Consider the following 17,689-nt stretch of genomic DNA (forward strand, 5'->3'; position numbering starts at 1 on the left):
TTTTGCCAACGACACATCTCTCGCATCGACGTACATGGTTGGCTATATCATTTTCCATTCCGATCCAGAAGAACCGTTCCCTAGCAAGGGAGAGGGTTCTTGCACGGCCCTGATGACCAGCATTATCATGGACACCACAGAGAACTTCATGTTTGAGGCTATCTGGCACAATGAACTGGAAGAGCTTCTTGTTAAGTCTAAGATCCTTCTTCACCCTGTACAGGATCCCATCTTGCACCCGTAGCTTCTTCCAGTGTCTGAGGAGCTTGTTGACACAGTTAGGTTCAGATGCTGCTCCCCGTCTTGTAGCTCTTTTATGCCTCTGCACATAGAACATGACCCTGCTTATTGTGGCATCCTGCTCCTGAAGACTCAAGAGCTGGCTCTGGGGAATAACAGTGGAAGGGTCTTCTCCAGGCAACTGGGGCAACGGCGGACCAGTACCGAGCAGACTCATGCCACTGTCACCATGGGCAATCAACACTGCTGACACTTCTTCAGGGCTGATGGAGCCCTCCGCAAGTTGTGAGACAGCTTCAGCATCAGAATCAGATGATCCTGGTTCCACTTCCCGAACAGCTTGACAGTTGTTTGTCAGCCGGAAGGCATCCTGTACTGTACCCCTGACAACACCATTGACTTCATCCAACAGTGCGATGTAAGGCTCTTTCATCAGACGGTGACTGATACATGACCGAACAAATGGCTCGCGGCTGAGGGCATCGGCGACAATGTTCTTGACTCCCGGGACATACTTCAGATCAAAGTCGAATGCTGCTAGCTTCGCCACCCATCTTTGTTCACATGCGTCCAAGCGGGGCTTTGTCAGGATATAGGACAGCGGATTGTTATCCGTCCAGGCAGTAAAGTGCCTCCCCTTCAGCCAATGGCCAAACTTGTCACAAATGGCCCACTTCAACGCCAGAAATTCCAGCCTATGCGCTGGGTAGTTAATCTGTGACCGGGACAGTGTCTTGCTGGCGAAAGCAACAGGTCGAGCAACAGTCTCACCTTGCGGAACTTGAGACAGGACTGCGCCAATCCCGTCAAACGAGGCGTCAACAGACAGAATGAAAGGCTCATTGAAGTCAGGGTGGGTTAAGGTGACACCAACGGCTAGCTCACTCTTCAGGGTCTCAAATGAGTCTTTGCATGCGGCAGTCCAGTGACTTGCCGTAAGCACCGGTGGAGCAGAGAATCGTTTCTTGGCCTTCCTGCCCTTCATATTCTTCTGCACCTGTCGCCCAGAGAGGAGCTTGAACAAGGGCTTAGCTTTTGCAGAGCAATCAGCAATGAAGTGCTGATAATAGAAAATTAGGCCCAAGAAGGACCTTATCTTCTTCCAGGAAGGAGTGACACCGTCATTTTCCATCATGTCAGCCTCTCTTACATCCATAATGGCCTTCATCTTGTCAGGGTCTTTCTTCACCCCATCTCCACAGATAACATGTCCCAGAAACTTTACTGATCTCCGCAAGAGATGACACTTCTTTGGGGCTAGCTTGAGCTTATGGTTCCTGAGACGGGAGAACACCATATCCAGACGCTCAAGGGCCAGCTGTTCGGTGGGGGCAAAGACCATCACGTCATCAAGATAACAGAGCAAACTGGTGAAGTTTTGGTCCCCGAAGATCGACATCATCATCCGCATAAACGTTGCAGGACTGTTGGACAGACCTTGCGGCATCCTGTTATACTCGTGGAGGCCAAAGGGTGAAGAGAAGGCTGTGTATTTCTTGTGTTCCTCATAGAGTGGTACATTGTAGAAGCCAGACGTTAAGTCCATGGTAGAGAAGAAGACATTTCCTCCAAGCGCAGCGAGGGCATCTGCCTGGTGAGGCAGTGGGTGTGCGTCTTTCACTGTCTTTGCATTGAGGCTCCTGAAGTCAGTACAGATGCGGAGACTGCCATCCTTCTTCCACACTAAGACTAGGGGTGACGCGTACTCACTGTGCGATTTCCGGATAATGCCCCTTTCCTCCATGTCATTGAGAGCTGTTCTCAGCGTTTCGTACTGGCTGGGCGGTACCCGACGATAGGGTAAACGAAATGGCCTCTCATCCACAAGGCTTATCTTGTGGACAAAGTCTGTGGCCTCCCCGCAGTCCATCTTGTCTCTCGAAAACACACTCTCATAGCTTTCAACAAGTCGCAGCAGTCTGTCTTTCCACATGTCTGACACCTCACAGGCGTTCAGGTTCAGGTCCTGCAGTCCCAGCTTGCGTAGAACATCTTCCATCTGTTCAGGAGACCTTGTGGCCACAGAGTGCTGTGTGACACTCTGCATATTAACAGAGACCTTGTCAGGTGGGGACAACTCCTCAACCGCAACACACGGGGACACATCTGCAATCTTGCTGTTCCTCTTCAGAATTATGGTCTCAGTGCTAGGATTGATCAGTTTCAGGGGCACCCACCAACACATTCCTGGGCCTGGATCTCGACTGGGTTGCCTCAACAACTACTGTGCTCCCCACTGATATGGGTGCAGAAGCAGGCAGCTTGCCCCAAACAAGGTGTTCACACATCGGCTCAAGTATGACACTCTGTCTCAGTTTTACAGTGCCAACCTTGTCCGGCATGGGTCCTCCCTTCCACTTCTCAGAATTGGATAGCAAGGACAAGAACTGGTAGCACTCATCGTCAGCGACGTCAACTGGTGCAGCCAAAAGACTCCAATAGTCATCAGAACTCTTCATCTGACGTATAAGCACCTTAATAGCATTGCTGCCGACAATCATGTCGTCTGTTTGCCCTGGAATGACCAACGTTGGGATGAGCAACTTGAAACCGTAGATGGCCACTTCCAAGTCATAAACTGCCGTTGGAGTGACATGGTGACCCCCAGCACCAATTACAACAATGTCATCAGCAGGACTTCTCTTAATGTCAGGGCAGTGTTGCAAAAGGCGCGCCACAGCAGCCTCACTCAAGGAGCATGACATGGAGCCACTGTCAATCATTCCTTTCAGATCAACTGCATTAACAGCACGAACATCAGTATAGAACAAACTGTCAGCTCTCTGAAGCCTGTGTGTCAACTGGAATATGGCAGTCTTCCCGGAGGCTGTGACAGAACAGAGAGAGTCATACACAGATTCCAAATCTTCGCCATCACAGTTGGGAGGGTTACTGGCATGATCCACACTGTCCTCCCTCAAGTGCGGATCTTTCAGTTTCCCGACTGCTGATTGGAGGTCGGCAATGTGCTGTTAGGGCAATCACGTCTGGAGTGGTCTGGTGAGTGGCATTGGAAGCAGAGTCTATGTTCACGGCAGTGAGTGAATGCAGAGTGTGCAGCGTCTTGGCAAACAGAACAGGGCATGTTATTCAAACCTCCAACCCTGGGGAGTCGTGGGCCAGACTGTCTGGTTGAACTCGGAACTGGCCTTTGCTGCAGCACCTTCTCCAACATGCTGATAAGGCGAGTCAGGGCATCAGGGTCAGTGGCCTGCGGCCGAATTGAGATCTGTCCCTCAGCAGGTCGTACAGGTGGTGGGACAGTAGCAAGAGCATTCACCGACACTCTTTCCTTGGGAGCCCTGCACATCACTGACGCAATTTCAGAATGATACTCGTTCAGAATATCTTGAACTTCATGAGCTGTCCACTTGTCTATTGTTTTCGACCTGAAGGTGATAGCAAGCTCAGTGGAGGGGCAGTTCTTTATGAACATACGTGTCACTTCAGTACTAGGGCTGTCTAGTGTCTTGCCCTGCTCCTTCAGACGCTCAGTGGCTAGGTCAACAGCACGGTTCAGCCTGAGCCAGTAGTCAAATGCATCCTCACCCTTCTCAGGAAGTGTGGTGTAGAAGTCCGCCAACGGGAGCGATGAGCATGGGGCAGAATCAAAGTGCTTTCGCAGAAGGCCATAAACAGCGTCAGGGTTGCGGGTGATGTCGATATCACTGTTCCTGGTCCCAAACCTGACAACATCCTTGGCTTTTCCTCTGAGGTGAACGAGGATCTCCTCTGCTTGTTCCTCAGACTGCAAATTACTCCTTTTTATGAAATTCCTCATGAGCTCCTCCCACTCCTGTATGGAAACAGAGTCCGAGTTGTCTCCTCTGAAGCATGGGGGCTCCTTAAGTTTCCGATGGGACACATATTGCAAATGGGAGACATCAAGTGCAGTTGTTGTAGACACATTAGCATGGTTAGGTGGAGGGGCAGCACTGTGCAAAGGGGTACTGACAAACACATTGGCATGGGCAGGTGAAGGGGCAGCACTGAGCAAGGGAGCACTGACAGACACATTGGCATGGTTAGGTGGAGGGGCAGCACTGTGTAAAGGGGTACTGACAAACGGACTGAGGTGAGACATAATGTCCTGTGCTACACGCTGACTGACCTGCTGAATTAATACATCACCCATCTGACTGACAATACTGGCAGCAATGACATCGGGGGTAGGGGCAGGGGAGGCTTCACTTTGGCTAGCTGGGATAGAGGAACCTGTGCTTTGACCGGCCGGGGCAGGGGAATCTGTGCTTTGGCTAGCTGGGGTAGGGGAACCTGTGCTTTGGCTGACTGGGGCAGGGGCAACATTAGTACTGAGCTGACGGGCTCCCGGTGCACTCTGATTACCCGACATCACAACACCCCACTGAACAGGACTGTCAAACTGTAAATTCACAGGAGGCTTAAAACCCCTACCTCTGCCAACCCCAAAAGGAGTAACAAAAAATCCCCCCTTCGAATCACTCATTTCAAACAATCAAGTGAATAGCGCAAAATATCACAAAACACAAAACAAACAAAAAAAACTTCAAAAAGTTTGCACAGATAGCAGGTAAAAAATAAAATAAAAATAAAAAAAACCTATCAGAGTCTCTGACCATTAGTACTGTATCAAACCAACACGTCCACCTGACTCAATTTACTGTAGACGAACAGCAGCAGCAGAACAGTCCCGGATCGCTCCGTAGCATCCACAGCTCAATAGAAGAGTCTCGAGTCACGGCACCAATGTGACCTCTCCTATTCTGCCTGCTGTCTCATCAAGCATTGACACAAGTCCAGGTTGGAGCAGTTGGTAGAGTGTGGTTTATTCACCTGATAAAGCACAATGGGACACACAACCACAGCTCAGACACAGTAATACATCTGGGTCATCTCCCTCAGTATGGAGTTCCTCTGTACTGACATAGTGATCGTATAGTGGTTATATTGTTTTGACATAATCTGACAAAAATACAAACATTCCCTTAATACATGAACTCAAGTACAGCAGAATAATTCCCCTCTAAAACTCCATTTTTATGTACAGTAAGTAACATGAACATTAGTGCCACATACTGAAATAAATGCAAAAGCAACAACAATATCACACAGCTGCACAGAACATACCTGATAAAGCACAATGGGACACACAACCACAGCTCAGACACAGTAATACATCTGGGTCATCTCCTGTTCAGACACAACATACTCCATGTCAGTGAATTCTCATGTAACACAGGCTACACAGCACAGCTAACAGCTAGCAACATGCTAACCGTTTTGTAAACAATGAAATAAGAAATGTCATATCATGAAATACAAAAACGAGTGTTACTGAATAACTTTATGTAAACATCAGTGCATATCTGGCCACTTATATGAAGCATAGATGTTTGTAATTAATTTGTTTGTGCCTGAGCAAACAGGAGACCATCTTACCCTCAGTATGGAGTTCCTCTGTACTGAGGAGTACCCACAATGCAACACAACATCTTCCAGATAAAATGTATTACATACAAAACGAAATGAATTAGCCTGGCTGTGTCCCAAGTTTAACATAATTGAACTATAAAGAAAGTATTTCTTAACACTGTTACACATATAGTTATTATGAGGCTATGGACCAGAGGAGCTGAGCCTGATAGCATGATGCATTGCAGGCAGCAGCCTATATATGAATTGCTCCACTGCTGTCAAGCATTTTTATAGCCTATCCTTCGAATCGATTGTTGGCTTAACTTGGCGGCTATATTTACAGTTCATTTTTTTAACACGACAGGAAGTCTATGTTCGCACGAATCGAGTGCAATGCGATTCATTTTTAGTTGCAAGAAATTGGTCATGTCTCATGTGCAGTCTGAACAAATATAATATGGCTGTGTGGGCGATTTCCACCACATGGGGCCGCGAGTTATCACTCGAAGAACACCAGGTAGTCAAGTCAGTCTACCCTTTTAGATTTCTCTCATCAACCGTTGTTTAGTTCGTTTTCTTTGACTGTGCTCTTTACTTCCATTTAATTCGAATTTCGCTTAAAAGCTGAAGAGAATAATCCAGACAGAGTCAGAGACGTATAGGCCTACAGATTGTTTAATATAACAACATTATAATACGTATAGGCTTGCAAAATATATATTAATTATTTTAATTGTATCCTGTTGTGGGAATGTAATTGTGCATGCGTATCATTTGGGCATGACATTTGCGCGCAAATGCACGTGACTGTGAGAGACAGTCACAACATTTTATTTATTTATCAACATATGAATGTTAGGCTTCGTTAGAAAGGCCATGGAAAGAAACCCTTTCTGACTGAAATAAATTGCTTTGATTATCTGTCTGTCTATCTGTCTGTCTGTATACATTTTCAATTCAAATGAGCTTTATTGGCATGAGAAAACGTATAGCCTACGTTTACATTGCCAAAGCAAAAGAGGAACAAGACAATCAAAATAAATAAATGCAATATAAATAGGAATTAAATAAATGTGTAAACAGAGCTATCTATCTATCTATCTATCTATCTATCTATCTATCTATCTATCTATCTATCTATCTATCTATCTATCTATCTATCTATCTATCTATCTATCTATCTATCTATCTATCTATCTATCTATCTATCTATCTATCTATCTATCTATCTATCTATCTATCTATCTATCTATCTATCTATCTATCTATCTATCTATCTATCTATCTATCTATCTATCTATCTATCTATCTATCTATCTATCTATCTATCTATCTATCTATCTATCTATCTATCTATCTATCTATCTATCTATCTATCTATCTATCTATCTATCTATCTATCTATCTATCTATCTATCTATCTATCTATCTATCTATCTATCTATCTATCTATCTATCTATCTATCTATCTATCTATCTATCTATCTATCTATCTATCTATCTATCTATCTATCTATCTATCTATCTATCTATCTATCTATCTATCTATCTATCTATCTATCTATCTATCTATCTATCTATCTATCTATCTATCTATCTATCTATCTATCTATCTATCTATCTATCTATCTATCTATCTATCTATCTATCTATCTATCTATCTATCTATCTATCTATCTATCTATCTATCTATCTATCTATCTATCTATCTATCTATCTATCTATCTATCTATCTATCTATCTATCTATCTATCTATCTATCTATCTATCTATCTATCTATCTATCTATCTATCTATCTATCTATCTATCTATCTATCTATCTATCTATCTATCTATCTATCTATCTCCATGTGTGTACTGTATACAAACGAGAGAGAGGCCCATAAGGCACGGTGAAAGCAGTGTGGGGAGTTGTCAGACATGCAGCCCTTACTCATTGGCTGCCTCGTACATAACCGTTCTGCCTCTGCACGCTCTCTCATAAAATGCGCCCCCGCTAGCATCGAAGGTAGCAGACAATCACAGGCCACTGTGAGAGGGACACGCCTTCTGTCCATTTTTTTGGTATTAAAGGAATTACTTTTGATTTAGTAGCCTACTAAAAAAGGGTTATCGTTGGATTCTAACCGCATTTTCGTTTTTCTCCCCATTGCGCATAGGCTACGTTACGCGACAGCTTTTTTCCCCCCCTTTTTTTAAGATGACTGGTGTTTTTGAGAGTTTAAGTACTGATATGCATTCGAACCAGATTACCTCAAGTAATTTTCACGGCTTGCACAAATCACAGGAGTCCCCAACACTGCCTGTATCCACGGCGACCGACAGTAGCTACTACAACAGCCAGCAGCAGCATTGTGCAGGGTCACCATTTGGCCAACTCGGCTCGTACCAGTACCACGGCAGCGCCATGAACGGCGTTCCTTACAACCATAAACCATACGACCTCGGTTTCAACTCGTCTTACGGTGCATACACCTCCTACGGTCCAAGTCCCTCGCCTCCTCCAGCTGACACAGGTAAACGTTTCCCCTTTCAGGTATTTTAGGCCTATTATTATAGCCTACTATTTTCGTTGAATTCTGGTAAACATGCAGCATGGTTAAACTTGTGTGTGACTTAAGTTCTATTTGGAATGTTTCTACAGAGAAAGAAGAGAGTGAACCAGAAATCCGGATGGTTAACGGTAAACCAAAGAAGGTCAGGAAACCGCGGACCATTTATTCCAGCTTCCAGCTGGCTGCCCTTCAACGGAGGTTCCAAAAGACACAGTATTTGGCTTTACCAGAACGTGCGGAGTTGGCAGCTTCTTTGGGCCTTACGCAAACACAGGTGGGTTCATTTCAGATATACGTCCATGTGCTGTCAAATACTATTCCCATAATTTGCTTTGGGCAACTTAAAGGCTAATTTGTTTAGTCATTTATACACACATTTTTGTTGGTATTCGTGGTGGTAAATAATATCATAGGCAATCTGTTGTTTTTCAGGTCAAAATATGGTTCCAAAACCGCCGTTCGAAATTCAAGAAGTTATGGAAAAGTGGAGAACTCCCTCCAGAGCTTGTAGCTTCCATTGAATCTCCCCCTTGCAACTCTCCGCCAACTACTGCCTGGGACTTTCCACAGAATCAAAGAATGAACAATGTCAACCCCAGTTTACCTCAAAGCAACAGTCCTCCGAACACGACTGCGCCTTCTTTTTTGGCAAACTACACTTGGTATTCAACAACGAACTCTGCAATGCATCTGCAAACTCCACTGGTTCAGCACCACCACAACTCTGCCATAAGCGCTGGGACGATATTCTAAAAACAATTTATTTCTATATCGGACAATACTGGTGAAAAAGATTAATACCATTTTACAGACGGCGAACTTTACAGGCAAGCATTTATAGGACCGACCAGGTAACGGAGCCAAGCAGGTTCGTGGACCTGCTCATTTTAGCCCTCGCAAATGGTAGACATATTTCTACAGTTATTTTTGTATTTATTTATTTTGTTCATGTCGAGGGGATGAGTGAACCACTAATACCCAAATCATCCACAGCCGAGGCCCTGGTCTACTTTCACGCGGACGTCACTTTGTGCAGCACGGCCTGCAAGTATAGGCTCAAAGATTCATTGCAGGGAATTCTATAGGCCTACTGTCACAAATGTAGCACAATTTAACTGTATCGTGCCTTTTGAATATGACCTAATTTTGTTATAGAACCCCCTATTCATTCATCATCACATTCGTTAATTTGCATAAGGGTAAGTGCCGAATCCATCTTTGTAAATATTTTACCACAGCTTTTTGATATGTCGCTTTGACTATTTTATATTGGTGACAGATCCATTAAGCATCGTGAGCTACTGATTCCCTGTAATGTACTTGTATCACACTTTTTGTAATTTTGTCTTATTTATTTTAGTAGTGTTCCATCCATATGGCCAGACGTTATTTAAATAAAACAAGTTTCCATGTACACATGCATCAATTTCTTGCCATACTATATAGGCCTAAGTGCGGTGCAGATTCTGGAATGTTGCACGATGGTATACAGCTATTTAGCTGTGTTATGTGGGTGTTATTACATATTTACATGGATAATAGCCTATGGGGGGGGGGGGGGGGGGGCAGTCGCCAAGAGGCACGGACCTTATTCTACATCGAAAAAACAAATAGGAGCCAAATATTTATTCCCCCATAATTTTAAGGACATCCGCTAAATTGGCTATATATAGCCATATAGCAAAACGTTGTTAGTGGAGTTTAATAACATTTACACAGAATACATTTTATAAACAGCATTTGGTACTATTTCCTGGATACTATTATCCATAGCTGCCATATAGCCTACTGTAAATATGACCTATGTTTTTAAAGACACATTATTCCGCGCCCCGGGAACACACGATATAGACAGGATGATTAACCGAGCCGAGACACGGTGCCCGAGGGCGCAGAGAGAGCTGTTCGAAGGCACGCAACATGCCTTGGCATGCGAGAGGGAAGATGAGGGCGTTTGACTGAGCACAGCCCCTTAGACTCTGTGGAGTCAGAACACCGCTTTCCAGACGTTTTATGAACTCAGCCTACATATTAAAAAAAACTCGATTCAAGACCGCCTAAAGCCAAAACAAGATGGAAACATTTCTCACATCTTGTTCACTCACAAGAAAGGCCTCTCAAGGCGAAGCGCGGGCGGCCGGGTTGACCTATATTTATCTAGACTATTAGCTCATGTGGAATTGGCTGGCTATGTAAAATATATTAAATATGAACATGCGTTTTCGGAAAGGATTTTTATTGGTGTTATCTAAAAAAAAATGTCGGTCCTTCCTGAATGACAAATCACTCATTTTTATGAGAAACAGCAGATGGCATGTTTACAATTATTCAAACACATGTAGGCCTACTGGTTGATTAGATTCCAAATGCCACAGGTGACATGCAGTCCCGGAATTTGATCATTGTCGACCTGCGATGGAATTGCCGGCAAATAGATGATCATAAAATAGCTTAGAATACGGTAGTTCTCGTTTTGCATAATTAGGATATAGACCATGCAGTGATTGCTAGATGGGACATTATTTCCTGTCATCTTGATATAAACAATGGATCCCACGAGTACAAGCCGTATAAGCTGATGTGGATCAGCATCCCGCGGAAAATAAGGGACATATTTATGTGCATGGTTAATAATTATGCGATAGGCCTATATTGCATATATGATATAGCATTTAATATACATGTGGAGGTTAATAATGTGTGATTTTATAGTCGCACAGCAGCATATTAAACAAGAATGTGTCTGTCATCTTGTTGATTCATTCTGTGGTATTTCTATCAATAACTTGCTTCATGCTCTATTGAAATTCATGAACACCACATTTCGAACGAGATGTATATAGCCTATATCGATTTAAGTTTGCTTATAATCTATCTGTGCAGGCAGCCTGGTCTGAAAGGGGAAACGCTTCACTGATATTCTTCTCAAACTGTCCCTTTGATGTTGTGTAAATCCTTGTTTGGTTGCGTTTGCTTGCCTATGGATTAATAGCCTAATGGCTGCCCATAAACTCGACAATAGGGCAGGCTATACTAACCGAATACTCCTCGAGTTGCGAGGCTCCAGGAGTCCAGGTTCGAATCCGAATCCCAGCGTGATCGGTGATGTCTTGTGTGCAGTCTCTCTTCTCCTCCTCTCTCACTCTTTCTCTCTCTGCCCCCGGGTTTTACGTCTCTACACTCTCCGATTCCAAATAAGCAGAAAATGCCAAAATATGTAATATTAAAAAAAATGTATAATTGTATGATTCCGGAGCCCATGCACTGGGCAACTTGTAAATGCCATACCCCTTATCCTAATTATACCCCGATCTGTAATTTCATCCACATTTGCTCTGGTTTGAGCATTCTGGCTTTCACATCGAAAGCCTGCAATTACTATTCTTCGCAATTTCAGATGTCCTAATATGGGCTGTAATTTTTACGCAAGACAATTTCCAGCAATTTCAAGGATCAACATTGTCAAAGTTGCATGTACATAATACATGGGAATATCAATGCATATAGTTTTAGCATAACATCTTGACTCATCGATAATTATATCCGTGTGGAGCCTACGCAGAATTAGCCTCAATTGCATGGTAACTGCTGCTTTAAATTTTAAAAAAATACTCATAATTTCCCTAAAGATTACCAAGATCTCGAGTGCACAATGTCATCAGCGTAATGAGGAGTAAACATTTATGCTAATAATCTACATTTTCCCCATCAGCTATAAAGAGGAGAAATAAAGCAGGCATTTCAGTCATATTCCGAACTCTGCAGTTATAACAGTCTTGCACATTGGATACGGTTTATGGGATTTGTGTCTCCATGGGATGCTTCTGGTCGACCTGCCTAAACGGTGAATTATATGATCGTATATCGAAGACAGTCTGCCGGTTCCTTTTGGAGGTACGTCATTTGGTTTATCGATTTTAAATAAAAATTGTCTGACGACGTGTTCAAACTGAAACAAGCCAGAAAGTATAAAAGACTGCAGTTTACCTTTTCTTTTTAAATCTATTTTTATTAGCATTATCTCATATTCTCTTTTGAACTAGGCACCTTCTGTAGACGTTGGGCTATATCTAATTTTGCCTTTCTAACTTTTTGTTCTGTCGGTAACATGACTTAGGCAAAATAGAACGCACACATTTATTTTATAGCCTATACCAATATATGTTTTAGCCTTATATCCTCCCTGAACTTGTTCTGCAATAACTTATAGTAGCTGCTTTCATGCTTGCTTTTCATTACTCTTACATTGTGCTTGGCTAATTTTGAATCCTCTTTGCATTGACAGTTCTATGATATACACCTGCAAGCAATTTGCCAGCCTTGCAGGCTAAGTCTAAGGGAACAGTGACGAAATGGCATGCAGGCAGCTCACCTATTTCATTTCCCCATCTATTGCGCAGCAAATGTCTTTCAGAGCACCATCTCTTTTGTTAACGCAGAAAGATTCTCCGAGCGGCTTTTTTTTCTTTCATAATTACCTCTGAGATAGGAAACGGCATTAGAATAAATAAGGGCAAAATTACTGTAATTATGTTGGGTTTGATGGGCTCAGCTCGTAATCATGGGGAGAATACAACGAAATAACACTGACCCTCTTGGGTGTGCAGCTGTGCTTTTCCAAGGCAGAGAGATGGGAGATATTTGCTTGCAACAGCATAATTTATTTTTTTCTAAAGATGCATCTATAGATATCTATAGCTATACTTGTGTGTAAAAGTAACAGTTCAGCACATTGATATAAAGCTGTGCAAGTCCGTTTTTACTGATTTTAAAGTTTAGTCCATGCTAGGTTGCAGCATTGCAGCCTAAACTCTGACAATAATAATATGCCTAATAATAATACCAATATGCCTATGTATATATAGCATATAACTGCTAACCACAACGATTTGTCGGCAAGCTACAGTTTCAGTTGTAACCATGTAAGCCAAGAATTAAGTGCTCATACATTTAATTGTATCAAGGTATAAGATTATGAAATCCATACGAATTTGTAGTCGAATTTCTCTCGGGGATGTGGGCAGTCTTTTTTGTTTTGTGGGGGGCAACATATAGGCTTTGTAAATTTGTAATCCTAATTTACAAGAATATTTATATAGATATATTGCAGCTGGAGCGTACGCTTGCTCACGCACGCACGCACCAGTGCAATAACACCAGTCCACGAAAATATAAATCAGAAAATACCCTTAATGTTTTGGTCCCCGTAAAATTTGACATTCCTTCTGCTCAGTGTTTTTAAACCGCTGTCTTGCAGTTAACCATGAACCCCAAACAAGACTTTCACTTATCCAGACAGATCTCCTAGTCTTTCCCTCTCATCCTTTTGCATGCACCTGCCTCTTCTCCAATTATTCACTTAACGCACAGAATTGCTTTCTCGTCTATTCATCGAATAAATATAGAGTTTGTTGGAAGAATGATAGACGAGTAGAACTAGATGTCAAGTGAAAAGAAACAAGGGCGATTATTGCTGAATTCATTGAAATGTTATAGATAATAGAAGATGATTCAGCTCCGTCTCCCGTCCAGAGGTGATGCACTGCAGCAAGATGACGGATATAGTATGTCGGACTATAGCATTTTCTACAGTACTATACATTTTGATATCTAGATAAATAACTAAATAATACAGCCTATTCACATTCGTCTTTTGTTTCCTTTGGATAAGTCAGTTGAAAACGCACGGTATACAACATCTGAAAATGTCATTATTTTACCATACATAGGCCTACAGAGTAGACCAACTCTTTTTCTATTCTTTCATCACAATTATAGCAATGAGACACCTTTTCTTTAAGATATTTTAAACCATTATTTTACTGTTTTTGAAACTTTGCACATTATGTACATACAATTCATGATCAAAGAAATAAATTAAAGCGATAATTACAAAACTAAATATTTCTATGTTTACTAACCACATCTCGACGAATAATACATAATAATTAACTTTAATGCCTAAAACCCTGTTTCACAGCGTATATCGAATACAGCACAAACCAAATCTGAACATGTCTATGTACAACCGTCGGTTTGCCAGGTCCATACAATTACAGTGACAATGGTTTTGTTTACCTCCGAGATCTTTTCTAAAGCAGCACATCGTTAGGCCTTGGTTCGTTTTCACACACATGGGGATGAGCCTTATAGAGCTTTGCCTGCATTAGTGCATTAAAAACAACAAAAATAAACACATATTGACTTTAACATGGGCCCAGCCACAGGAACCGCAAAGAATAGGCCATATACCTCACAAGGCCAGAAGGAAAAAAAATGCTATTTTTAATAATTTAACTTAAATAGAATACACATAGAACAACATAGCAGTTGAGGCTTGCACAATGAGATACATTGGCCTATTGGGTGAGGAAAAAATGTTTCTATTTTAAATTAGTATTTTTATTTGGGAGGAGGAGGAACAATATAATGGACATTTAGCCGTTCGTCACATTATTTCATCATGGTATTATCATGGGCCCAGCCAGGAACTGCAAATAATAGGCCATACAGTATACCTCACAAGGCCCGAAGTCCTTTGTATACCATATACTGATGACTGATCTCTCTGTGTGTGATATAGGCTAGCCGCTAGCGGTAGATATAAGGTAATTAGTAAAAGAAAAAAAACAAAACAAAACAAACACGTGGATAGTCTTGACAAATGGTGTACAGCGCAATAGATTTACTTTAACACACAGCCTACAACGCCGAGTCTTTAAAATGTCACAAAATGGTAAACAGCAGCCGAAAGAATCCATTTCCGCTGAACGTCGTGGATCGGAAAGATTTCTGTGCCCTTGGGCGCGCTGGGCTGGGCAGGATGGATGGATGGTGCCCTTTCAGTGTGTCAGCTCCGTTATTCACTGACCCGACCGTCGTCCGGGATGAGAAGGCCATTATGTCAGCTGCATCATGGCGCCTTGAGGAGCAAACTCCAGTCCGGGATACATCTGTTAAGCTAGTGCAGGGCCACTCATGTGTGGTTGGCCCCAAACTCCTGATATGAGCCACCATGGAGGAGTTGAGGGGTTGGTTATATTGGTTCACATGAGTTGTGACTGTTGTTGCATAGATTCTTGGTGTGTGGTTGGATACCATGACGTGTAGCTGGGAATGTAAGCCCCCGGTGGTGGTGTTCCCTGCTCCGAGGACTTCACGGTGGCCGCTGAGCTCCAGACAGGTGCCACTGAGGGGGAGCCGCTCGAAAGTCCACGGCCATTGGCCAAAGCACTGGTGTCAAGTGTGCCTCCACCTTGTTTCATCAGCTTCTTGAATTTGGACCGCTTATTTTGAAACCAGATCTTCACCTGAAAAAAGATATGGATGTTTGAGTTTTCCAATTTGAAATGACAAAGTGGCAGGTATACATGTTTGAGCGTCTTCAGGCCCATTCGTGTGAGCAGCAACTATATGACAATGACACACGAACGAACAGCTATATTTATTATTATTATTAATATCATTATCATTATATTATTTTTTATAGACAATCTTTAAAATATATATTTGCATTCAACTGTAGCCTATAAGTTTTCGTTGAAATTATAGTGGGTTTAAACGGTTTAAATGAACAAAACTAAAGGGAAAATCAAATAAATATTACCCCATGCATTCACAGAATAAACCAGATTAAAATTGTTATTATATTTAAGAAAAATAAACGGGCTGTATAATGCCACAAGATTATATGAAGAGAGAGAAGTGGCGTTAACAGCCGATGCACTAAAATTATTAAAAAAAATAAAAAAAATAAAAATAAAGTTGAACTTGCCTGTGTTTGAGTAAGACCCAGGGACGCCGCGAGCTCAGCTCTCTCCGGTAACGCCAAATATTGCGTTTGTTGAAATCTTCTGTTCAGAGCTTGAAGTTGTAAACTGGAATAGATAGTCCTTGGTTTTCGGATCTTTTTTCCCTTTCCGTTGAACCGAACTTCTCCGCCTTCGACGATCGTGTTCTTCTCTGTATCTGGTGCTGAGAGGGAGAGAAAAGAGTGAAATAGCTGTAGCGACATGCAGCTCATCCAACAGTGCTGCAGAGCAATGAGTCTGCTTCTAAGGGGCAAGTTTCACAGGCTGTACTTTAGGTATAATTACCCTTAATTGCATACATTGTTTATAGCATTACGCAATAAATAATTACCAAGCCTAATTCCCCAACATCTGGGTCGTCTTTCCAATGCTACGAGTAATAGGCCTATGTCTTGGACCGTCAACAGAATCGCGCACTATAACATGATAAGTATTATTAACACAAAACGTGGCTGCATGCTGCACACTTACCTGTGTCTTCTAATCGTGTCTGTGTGAGTGCCGAGCTGTTTTGGTAGCTCTGTACTGTACTGAGATATGGACTTGTGGAATGGTTGCCGACGGAGTTTACGTATGGATAACCCAAAGTTCTAGGAAATGATGAGGCTGGACTGTAGGAGCTGTCGTGTTGCGTGTGACCTGCAGAATGTAAACAGTGCATGGAATAGTGTCCGTGAGACATGGACGAAGGCGACATTTGTTGACTTGGGGGTCCAAATTCCATGAAAACGGTTTTTCCCGAGACAGGGCTATTAAGACTTTCTGGTATTGTAGTCATTGTCATCTCTTCTGGCGGTTCTCTTCTCTGGCTTTTTTGTTTTCTTCTATGGTCTCAGTGAAGGATGGATCCAAATTTAAGCTGAACGGATTTTTTCTCTTTCCATTCATAAGAAAATGTAGTTTGTCTCTGTGAAAAGTCTAGGTATGATGCTGTGGATCAAGACAAACTCGCTCAAAGGTTTGAATCGTGGAATCATGAATATTCATCAAAGACTGTCGCTGATTGGTCCACTCTACCCAAGAATGATGCGGATTGGCGATCCCGGGGCTGGGTCCGAAGAACCGTGATAAACTCAAGAAAGAAGACCTCAGATCAAAGCTAATGATGTCTATTTTCAAAAGCAAATTTAAAAGCCAAAAAGTATTAGATAATAATAATAGTTGTTGTTGTTATTATTATTATTATTATTTAATTAGCCTACAGATATGTGAGGTTGGGGTAGTTTATTCCCTATATTGCACACACGTCTAAATTAGCTATACGTTACGTTGGTCATTTTTTCTCAGTTTGCTGGACCAAATGGTTAATATTCACAGGACCATTTGATTAAACGTTATCCTCAAGTGCTTACGAAGGGTGTATATTACCATAACACTGGTGTTTAATTTTCATTGCATAATTACCCATATATTGAACACTCGCAATGGCACGTGGTCTGGTTACACCTGCCAGAATTAGACGTGTAAAATGTGTTATATGTGCTATATTTTGGACATCACGAAAATAACTTGAGGAAAAGGTTTATTGATTCAAGCTGCATGTAGCGCCTATACGGTAATGGTTTACGCAGACAACCGGGATTTAAAAGATCCAAAATGAACATTATCTACAGTTGACCGGACCCATCTCATTTAAATTGTGTGACAGCAAGGCAGAAAGGACTTTGAGCCTGAGGTAGCATAAT

At 42.2% G+C, this 17,689-nt stretch overlaps 3 protein-coding genes across 3 annotated transcripts in view; 1 reads left to right on the forward strand and 2 right to left on the reverse strand.

The window, feature by feature from the left end:
• The window catches only part of itga6a (integrin, alpha 6a), a 50,180-nt gene extending 38,878 nt beyond the window's left edge, over nt 1–11,302 (reverse strand). The window contains exon 1 of the mRNA XM_083776221.1: nt 11,232–11,302. The gene's annotated coding sequence lies outside the window, so the exon portion shown is untranslated. The remainder of the gene's footprint in view (nt 1–11,231) is intronic.
• dlx2a (distal-less homeobox 2a) lies at nt 7,639–9,600 on the forward strand. Its single transcript, XM_083776265.1, has 3 exons — nt 7,639–8,154; nt 8,283–8,467; nt 8,626–9,600. The coding sequence occupies exons 1-3, from the start codon at nt 7,839–7,841 to the stop codon at nt 8,944–8,946; spliced, it is 822 nt and encodes a 273-aa protein (XP_083632391.1). The 5' UTR covers nt 7,639–7,838; the 3' UTR covers nt 8,947–9,600.
• A 3,466-nt stretch (nt 11,303–14,768) lies between the features above and the next one.
• dlx1a (distal-less homeobox 1a) lies at nt 14,769–17,423 on the reverse strand. The gene is made up of 3 exons (XM_083776237.1): nt 16,476–17,423; nt 15,968–16,167; nt 14,769–15,503 (listed from the first exon to the last, which is right to left on the reverse strand). Exons 1-3 carry the CDS (start codon nt 16,786–16,788, stop codon nt 15,240–15,242), a joined length of 777 nt encoding a protein of 258 aa, XP_083632363.1. The 5' UTR covers nt 16,789–17,423; the 3' UTR covers nt 14,769–15,239.
• Nucleotides 17,424–17,689: the final 266 nt, after the last annotated feature.

The sequence above is a fragment of the Protomyctophum parallelum genome (assembly GCF_964188405.1).
Source record: "Protomyctophum parallelum genome assembly, chromosome: 11".
Classification (NCBI taxonomy): Eukaryota; Metazoa; Chordata; class Actinopteri; order Myctophiformes; family Myctophidae; genus Protomyctophum; species Protomyctophum parallelum.